Source organism: Geospiza fortis, unplaced genomic scaffold (genome assembly GCF_000277835.1).
Source record: "Geospiza fortis unplaced genomic scaffold, GeoFor_1.0 scaffold676, whole genome shotgun sequence".
NCBI lineage: Eukaryota > Metazoa > Chordata > Aves > Passeriformes > Thraupidae > Geospiza > Geospiza fortis.
In genome coordinates this window covers 180,266-189,548 of record NW_005054600.1, presented here as the reverse complement: position 1 = coordinate 189,548, position 9,283 = coordinate 180,266, and the positions used below count along the sequence as shown (strand labels likewise).

At 46.0% G+C, this 9,283-nt stretch overlaps 1 protein-coding gene across 1 annotated transcript in view; it reads left to right on the top strand.

The window, feature by feature from the left end:
• The first annotated feature begins 200 nt into the window (after window positions 1–200).
• Window positions 201–9,283, top strand: part of LARP4 (La ribonucleoprotein 4) — a 13,878-nt gene continuing 4,795 nt past the window's right edge. Inside the window, exons 1-11 of the mRNA XM_031064519.1 lie at window positions 201–353; window positions 554–701; window positions 1,785–1,943; window positions 2,270–2,345; window positions 2,827–2,963; window positions 3,193–3,296; window positions 4,284–4,394; window positions 4,777–4,830; window positions 5,429–5,638; window positions 6,088–6,191; window positions 8,891–9,115. Coding sequence (XP_030920379.1) covers window positions 303–353; window positions 554–701; window positions 1,785–1,943; window positions 2,270–2,345; window positions 2,827–2,963; window positions 3,193–3,296; window positions 4,284–4,394; window positions 4,777–4,830; window positions 5,429–5,638; window positions 6,088–6,191; window positions 8,891–9,115 — 1,379 coding nt within the window. The 5' untranslated portion in view covers window positions 201–302. The remainder of the gene's footprint in view (window positions 354–553; window positions 702–1,784; window positions 1,944–2,269; window positions 2,346–2,826; window positions 2,964–3,192; window positions 3,297–4,283; window positions 4,395–4,776; window positions 4,831–5,428; window positions 5,639–6,087; window positions 6,192–8,890; window positions 9,116–9,283) is intronic.

Here is a 9,283-nt window from a genome sequence, read left to right as displayed (position 1 = left end):
ATCATTAGTGTCTGTTGATGTGTGTAAGATTCCTGGGGAATGGGGTAGGACTGGGGTAAGTTCAGGAGGAATCCTGACACAGCACACAGGTGATGCTTGGTTAGTATAGATGTCACTAATTCGGTTAAGTTATACAGTTTCTTCTCCTTGACATATGTTTTTTTACCTTCCTTTCTAGGAAGGGGTCTGGAGGAGGGAAAATTTCCCTTTCTGATGAAAGGGGACTGGAGCATTATGACAGTCAAGTCTTTAAAAGCTTATGAGTTCCCAGAGTCCTTGCCGAGTAGCCGCTGCCTCCGCTGATGTTGTCGGATGTCAATAAAGAGAGGTTGAAGGCAACACTTCTCATGGAGGTAGAAACGAAATACTTGGAAAATACCAAGGATTTTCCTGTTTTCATTAATAAAAAAATCACATAGGTGCTTAATAGCTGGGTAGACACTTGAGATGTGGAACTCTAGAGACAATCACTAAATTTGCCTGTATTTCCTGGCTTGACTTCTGAGGCTTCTCTGGGTTGCTCTCACTAACCAAAGTGTTCTGCTCTCTTCAGCAGGTAACATCGAAAGGTGCTGGCTTGAACCCCAACGCAAAAGTGTGGCAAGAAGTGCCCCAGGGCAGTGGTGAGGCCGTACCCCCCACCAATGGCACAGAGCACACGTGGCAGGAGACAGCAGCAGCCCAGGGGACTCCAGCTGAAGGTGAGGTGTTGGGATATGGCCCCTCCTGGGGACACTTGGGGAATTCAGCTGTGAGGAGCAACCTCTGGCTCCTGTCCTTGAGTGCTGATGGAGCAGTGTTATAAAGGAAGATGAGAAGGCAGCAGGTGGTTTGAGGGTGGTGGGTCCCAGCAGTGCGCTCTGGTTCAGGAAGGGCTCTGAGCTCTGCTGGAACAGGATTCAGGGGCCCGGTGATGACCAAGTAACGCGCTAAGAGGGAGCAGGGTGCTGAATGTGTAGAAATGGATTCATGACATGGCTGCACTTGAGCATCCACTGGACCCTGTGAACAGGAAACTGAGATCTGAGGGCCACCTGCAATCCTGGGGGACCGAGTTGCTGCTGAGCACTCTCAGGAGCGTTTGTTCTGGAGCAGACCCTGTGCAGTACCCATGGTTAGCTCCTTTCCATTCAGGCTGTTCCACTGCAGTCCCATTCCCATCCTTGCCACACAGGCAGGGTCCAGAACTAAGGATTCAGCTGGTTTCACTTGTCTGGCTCAGACTCAATCCAGGGTGTAGCTAAGGTGACTCAAAGCGTGGCAGAGGATGCAGAAGATTCCCTGCAAAATGGTTTAGTAAAAGTTAGGGATAAAGAAGAGAACATTCAGCTTGCATGGCCTTGTCAAAGGTTTCTGGTAAGTCAGCAGAAGTGAGGAGAGAGCGCCGGGTTTGTGCTTTGCCTGACAGAAACTCATTTGTCTCTTCATAACAAAGTGAAGCAATTGAGGCAGTGTAAGCAATTTCATCCTTTGTTTTTAGCAACCTCACATAAATATTTTAAATTTCATGTGGAAGGACTGGTTTTTAGATTCTCTGCCACTTTGGGGATCAATTTCAGGATTCTTTATTTACTTTTATTTGCTTTTCCCTGAGAGCCTGGTGCAAACCAGGTCTTCCTGAAATTGGAGAGGTAAAAGTTCTATCCAACACAAGGTCTAAGAAATACAGGCTAAGGTTAGACACTCTCAGGTACAGCTTTCTTGAGTATTTGTTTTAGTGTTGGTAGCCAGAATTTTTCAAATGGGAAATCTGCTGAAGCTGACAGGAGTTTTTCTGCTGCCAGGTAACATAGAGATCTCAGAGGACAGCTGCAAGCAGTATGAAGTGATGTATTCCCCATCCTGTGAAGCCACAAGGAATGGCACAGGAGTTGATGAGGCGTCAGCAAATGGAATTGTCCTGGCAACTGAAGATCTGGGATACCAAATCTATGAAGTGTCTGGTGAGTGTTAAAGTTCAAATGCTGCTGTCAGTGTCTGTAACCCCCCTGGAGCTGCTCTTAAGTGTGCTGTGACCAAGTTAGAACTCTGACATGCCCATGTGTATCCAAGAAGCTCCAGTATGGCCTCAACACATGGCCAAACAAGTGCAAAGTGGGATCAGAGTCATTTTGAGAGTGTAGTCTGGGGGTCTTTAAGCATCTTGGATGAGCTTTTCCTCTTGGTCCTGCCCAGAGGGATTTATTCTTGTATTCTGCAATGAGATGTGTCCTTGCCTGGTCTTGTTGCCGTGAAAGTGGGAACTGATGATGGATGTGGTCCCTTTCAGGTGATGGCAGCTCCACTGTGTCCACAGAAGACATTAGAGAATGTTTGAGAAAACAGCTTGAGTTCTGCTTCTCTCGGTAGGTGCAGTGGTATAAACCCTTTATTAAAATCCTTGGCAAATATCCCTCTTCTTGGCTTGATATCTACCATCATCCTGATAAAAACACAAACCAAGATTTGCTGATGTGCTGTAGAAGCCCTGTGGCACCTTCCAGCTGTTTCAGTCCTGTCTGTGCAGCTGTGTCCTTGGATGAGGATGACTTTGTGCTTCACAGTCGTAAGACATTGAGATCATGTACTATGTGGCACCAGAAGTCTTTTTGGCTGATCCTTTTTGCAGACCAACATGTAGGGCACTAGAACTTCATTAAGTTTTTAAAATTATCTTACTCTGCTTTGTGTTGATTTACTGGGATTTGTTCCAGGAGGGAAAATCTGAGGGTGTTTTGGTTGTGAATGGTACTGGTGAATATTTATTTAAGCCTGTAGTTATCCTCTTGTTTTGAGTTTTCTCTAAGTTCAGGATCTTTATTAAATAATAATTTTATATATTTTTAGAGAGAATCTTTCAAAGGATCTCTACTTGATGTCTCAGATGGACAGTGATCAGTTTGTTCCAATATGGACAATTGCCAACATGGAAGGGATTAAGAAGCTGACAACAGACATGGACCTTATTCTTGAAGTTTTGAGATGTAAGTCTGGGACTTTGGTGTCTGTATCAGTAGCACAAAGAATCCTTCCATGCTTCAGAGAAATGTTGCAGTCTCTGAGCTGGTTATGGTTTGTTGTTCTGGTAAATGGTGACAGGAACTTTACTGAGTTGGAGGCTCTTCCAAACTCCTGAATTCTCATTCTTTGTTCCAAGTTCCATGTGAGAGTCTGCTACTGCTGAGATGTCCAAATTTCATACTTTATTTTCAGCTTCTCCTATGGTACAAGTGGATGAAAGGGGGGAGAAAGTCAGACCAAACCACAAACGATGTATTATCATTCTCCGTGAGATCCCTGAAACTACACCTATAGAGGTAAATCAAGAGAAAGGAAATAAGTCACTGGTACTGGTTTTGGAAGGTGTTTTCAACAGGGCTTCAAAGAGCACCAGGAAAAGGTCAGCTGGTGTTTAATTGGATTAAACACGGATATTTTTCTTCTAGACCACATCAGTAACTTTTTCCACTTGGGTGCAGTGTCAAAATATCCAAAACAAAAACTTATTGTCATTATCCCTTCCCATTATTTACTACTATATTTAAACCTTCTTAAGTAAACTTTTTTTCCACCAAAGCTGAGCTAGCTCGGCTTTTCTGGAAGGAAGTTTGAACTGGTTTCTTTTCAGATCCAAAAATAAATCAGTCCAGGGCATAGCTTGGAATTCAGGCTAAATTTTTGTCACAGCAATAACTTTCCTTGAAGTCAGACAGTTGTTTTGGCAAGCAAGAAATGTTGCTAAACATTTCTCATTCATTGAGCCCCAGCATGAGCTGAGCTCATTATGCCCGAGGAGGGAGGATAATAAAATTCCTCCTGATACTTGGCAAACAAAATGATTTAGTTCTTTGTTTTTTAAAGTTGTAATTCATGGTGTTAGTCTACCAGCATTTTTAATGAGTTCTTTTAATGCAAACTCTTGAGCAGCTGCTTGTCCCTCTCTTTACAATCTGATTATTGCAAAGCTGTCAGGTCGCCTTGACTTAGAAATATTTCATGGAATCACTGTTGTCTCCATGACTCTGCTGATCTAAAGCCACACTTTTCCTACCTGTTTCATATGAAAATATCACCAGGCCTACACAGATCTTGATTTTTCTTACCAGCTGTGGTTGCTCTGTTTTATGTTGGGGAGCCCAGGAGGCTGAAGTAGGATTTGTGGGTTAAGAAGCAGGTAGAGGGTAATTTGGTCAGGGGAATAAGAAAACATCCCTGGTCACGGGAGAGCAGAGCTGAGGAACTGGAACATAAACTTGGGTCACTTTAGTGTTCGCTGTACAAGGGCCCTGAACTTGTCTCCCCAGGAGGTGAAGGCTCTGTTCAAGAATGAGAACTGCCCCAAGGTGATAAGCTGTGAGTTTGCTCACAACAACAACTGGTACGTTACATTCCAGTCCGACACAGACGCCCAACAGGTAAGGCTGCCTTCCTCTGACACCCCAGCGTTAATCCTTCCCCTGCTCAGGGAAAGTGCACTTGTGCTTCCTGTAGCTAAAAGAAATATTTATTTACTGATCCCCTCTTTGTTGTTTTAAGAGATTACTGGCAGATTCTGGTTAATAAGACCAAAGGTGAGAGATTGTGGGGTTATAATTCCCTCGCCTGGCTCTTGCCTTGGCATTCTCTGGCCATGACTGGCACTAGAGTCCTGAATTTGAGGTGTTAATGAATTTAGCAGGGCTGACAGGGAAGCACATGACTGCACATTTGTGTTAAATCATGGAACATCCTTTGGGAAGTACAACTTTATCAAGATATTCTAATATTGATTTGTTGGGGTTTTTTTTGTATCTGCAGGCATTCAAATACTTAAGGGAAGAAGTGAAAACCTTTCAGGGCAAGCCAGTAATGGTGAGGCTGCTTTAGCTGCTATTTCTGTTGGGACTGCATTGTGTTATTTCTGTTTGGATGATGGTGACCATTTCTGAGGGGTGATCCAAGGACTCAGCAGTGGGATAGTCCATAACTGGCTCTGGAGGCTGAAACGTGAACGAGGTCATGGGGAGCTCTGACAAATTGCAGTTCAGTGGCTGCTGGTTACTCACAGCACTGCTTCCCAGGGGGCGTGAAATACATTCCTGTGCTGGCTTCCCTTCTCCACTTGCCCCAGAATCTGGGTTTGCAGAGCTCAGGAGAGGGATTCCTGCCACTGTGAGCCTTGAGTTGGCTGCTGCACAAAGCAGGCTGGTGCAAAGTGCATGGACTGTGAGAGGAGCTGTCACGATTGGAGTCTGGACAGTTCCTGCATTTATCTTCAGTTTTAGAGATCAGCCAGCTAAAGCAACATGTGTCCTTCCCCTTATCATGCTGTGGGAATATGAGCTGGACTGATTTTATCAGTTTTTATTCATAAACAGTAATGAACCTTCACATCCCTCCAGCAGGCAAGAAAGATTCCATGTTCTCCTTTTCTCCCAGCTGACGCCTGGTGTGATTTGCTGTCTTGCAGGCCAGGATAAAAGCCATCAACACGTTTTTTGCTAAGAATGGTTACCGGGTCGTGGATTCCAATGTGTATCCCCAGCCCGTGCAGACCCAAGCCCAGTTTGCCTCCCCCCTGTTTATGCAGCCTGTATATAGCCCTCAGCAGTACTCGATTTACAGCATCGTGCCTCAGACGTGGTCTCCGAATCCTGCACCTTACTTTGAGACACCACTGGTGAGTAACTGCTGAGAAGGGGAGGAGCCCAGCCCATCAGGGGTGATTTGGTTAATAATCACTAGGGCGAGTGGGTGTTCCAGGTTTCTTGGTCAGATCCTTCTGTTTTGTGACGCTTATGTCACGGCCTGATAAAGCAACACTGTCAGAGGAGCTGCCAGTCTCACCATTGGCTGCCACATATTTAAAGGAATTTTGGTGTGAAATTCCATTATTCTGCAGCTTGTGTTACTGGAAGAGCCCATAGCTTTTCCAGGAGTGGGGGAACTCTGCTAAAGCAGATGCAGACTGTGAACCTGTGGGGATTTGGCTGGAGTAGTGAATTCCCACCACAGTAGATGCTGTAGCCCAGTGTGAAATTACAGCCATGAGTAACTGCTGAAGCTGATCATTAATCTGCAAATGTTCTCTTTGTAGCTCAGCCACTGAGACTGTTGTGTCTGTTGCAGGCCCCGTTTCCCAACGGTGGATTTGTGAATGGCTTTAATACACCAGGATCATATAAAACAAATGCTGCTTCTTTGAGTATAGGTCGCCCATTCCACAGGAATCGGTAAGAGAGTTCTGCCAGGGGTTTGCTCCTGCAAAACTTGCACTGCTGAGATCCTCAAGTGTTCCTTGCATGCCACATGCAGTGTGATGGGACCACATTATTTGTTTTATTTTATCAAATGAGTGATGTTTTTCAACTTTACTAAAAAAGTGAAGTGGAAGGTGGCAGCTTAAGAGCCTAAAATAATGGACACAGTGCTGGAGAGAGCCAAGGTAACTCCTTTGAAAACCTCAGAGGAATTTTTGCAGACAAATAAATAACTTCCTCCTCAGGTCATACTTGTAATTATGTTTGTTATACACAGATTATAAACTCCTGCAGCACAACATAAGCCTTCCTGCTGGGATCAGGCTTGTGGAGCTGCTGGTTCCTGCAGTGGGAGTTGCTTGTCCTGATTGCTGCGTCCAACTGCTCGATGCTGGGGCTGTTCCTGTAATTTATTTGCTTTATCCCCATCTTTCCTGAGAGCTGCAAGGACTTAGCTCAGATACAAACACTGGGGAGGAGGAGACACTTTGTATTGCTGGAGCAATTGCTTTGTGAGCACAATGGAGTAGTAACCTGTGTGTGGGGGTGGGAGTTGTTTGTGTGCAGCACTGGGCTGGGATCATGGGAATTGCTGTTGGTATTGTTAGAGAGATCAATCAACAGCTGCCAGGGCTGTGAGTGGGTTTGTGGTGCAGTTCAGGTCTGTGGCTGTTGGCAGAAGGGGAACTTCAGGTTTTGGTCTGTGGTGACTCAGCAGAGTCTTAACACAGACTGTGGAACTGGGAGCGTGACTGCCTGGAAGATGGAGCAGCTGCTCCAATTGCAGCTGCTCAGCTTCAAACTCACATCTTGACAAAGGTGGTTTGGCTTTTTTTGTTTTTTTTGCTTTAAATTGTGCACAGTCTTAAAACCTGTAAAGCTCTCAGGTATATGGACCCTCATGGAAGTACAGATGCTACAGCTGTGCAAGAACTGTGGTGTCCAAGTGCTAGCACCTTGAAATGCCTCCTTGTACATCACATCTGCATAACCCTAAGCTTTTAAAATCCTAGACATGTAAAGGCTTCAGTTTGTAAGACTTGGATGCTTGAGGTGGCAGCTTTAGGGTCAGTGTGTGCAGGTCCTGGTGGCCCAGTGATGATCAAGTATCGCGCTAAGAGAGAACAGGTCACAGTTGGGACTGGGCAGCCTGTGCTCCCTGCTTGCCCTTCCTCCTGCTCTTCCTTCCTTCTGCTCTCACATCATTTCTCCTCCTCTCTGGTCTTTTTTTCCCCCTCCTTTATTTTTCCTTGTCTTTTCTGCTTTGCTCTTCTGCCCAGACAAGACTGTGGCCTTCTCAATGACGGTTAAGATTATGAGATCTGAGGGCTGAACAGTGACTTGAGAATATGCCATTTTGAGAACAACTTGGACAAAATGGAAGAATTCAGTTGACTTTGCTCCACCTCCTCGCTGTGGTTGTTGCTGATGGGAAACTAAAAGTTTGTTGGACCCTTAAAACTGGTTCTTGAAGCTGGGAAGTATGAATTCATCTCCGTTCAGCAAATCTCCTCTTGACCTGCAGAATAGCTTGTTTGGAGAGTTCATCCAGCTGCTGCTTTTGGGTTTCTGTCCTGGCCCATTAAACCTGATTTGTTTTGTGGTACAGACAGTTAATAGTTAACTGCTGGAGTTTTCTCTGTAGCTAAACATTTGCTTAAGCCACTCGTATTTATTTTGTGCTGATTTGTTGCAACATGCTTGTGGGAAAGGGAGATGGAGGAATTGCACTTTGGCTGGCACTAGGAGAGTTTCTTCTGATTTCATGGAATGTTATAATGAGATAGTTTAAAAACAGCAAGTGAGCAAAATCCTCCTGCTGCCCTTAAATGATGAGATGTGCAGAGTTTACCAAAGGAGAGAGAATTTGGGTTCTTTGATCAGTGCTGCATGGAAAACCAGTGAGGGGCAAAAAGAGAAAATAGTTGAAGACACCTAAATGCTGCTCCAGAAAACTGTTCCGTATTGTGCTGGATCTGAGTTTTTCTGGAGAATTCTGCATTTAAGACCCTGAGCCTGAACTTGTAGCAGCGCTGAGAGTGCAGAGCTGTGTCTGTGCTCATAGGAACCACAGCTTTAAAGCTGAATAATCAATAACGGCGTGGAACATTTGGGAATTGGGAACTGCAGAGTCAGTGCTGGGGGTTTGGGAATGGGAGCAACCAGGCTGAGCCTGGCCATGCATGGTAGGGCTCAGCTGCCCTGGCCTGATCTGCCATATTCAGTCACTCCTGGCCTTGTGTCTCAGTTCAGTTTGTTTGCCTGTGGCCAGATCAGTCTGTTCCTTGGCCTTGGCTTATTTCTCCAGCTCCATTTCCAATGCCCTGTGCCAGTGCTGCAGACAAAGGAAAAATTCATCTTTGGATTCTTCTGGCTCTTCTGTGACCCCTTGGTTTTGGGATTTTTTTAATTATTTGAGGTTTTGGGGTTTTTTTCCCCTCCTGGGTATCTTTTGGGCAGCAATCTCAAACAGGAGTTCTGGTGCTTGCTGACCTGCTTTTCTTATCAGCTGTGAATCAGCTGCAGCTGGTGGTGGCTCTGCTGTGGTTCCTCAGCACGGGGGTCCCACAGCTCCTGCTCTGCTGTGGTTCCTCAGCACGGGGGTCCCACAGCTCCTGCTCTGCTCTGGTTCCTCACACGGGGGTCCCACAGCTCCCGCTCTGTCCCTGCAGGGTGAAGCCCCATTTCCGCTCGTCCAGCAGCTCGGAGCACCCGGAGGGGCCGCCCGGCGCCGGGGCCCTGCCCATGGGGGACCTGAGCAGAACCAGCTCCAGGAATTTTGTCATGGAGCGCCACAACAGCTCATTAACTGGGCACCAAGACCAAGGGTATTCCCAGAAGGATTCTCCCACGGCACAGCTGGAGCAGAACGGCGATTACGGCGTCGGCAGGGGCAGGTAAAGGGCTGTGTCCTGTGTGTGCTGTCACACAGCAGCTGGGACTTGGCTTGTGCGAGCCAAAGATATCAACCATCAGCACAAAATACATTTCTGTAAGGAGCAGCCATGAGAAAACTGACATTTAAGTAAATCAGGAGCAGTAAATGCTGACCTAGGAGCAGGAAT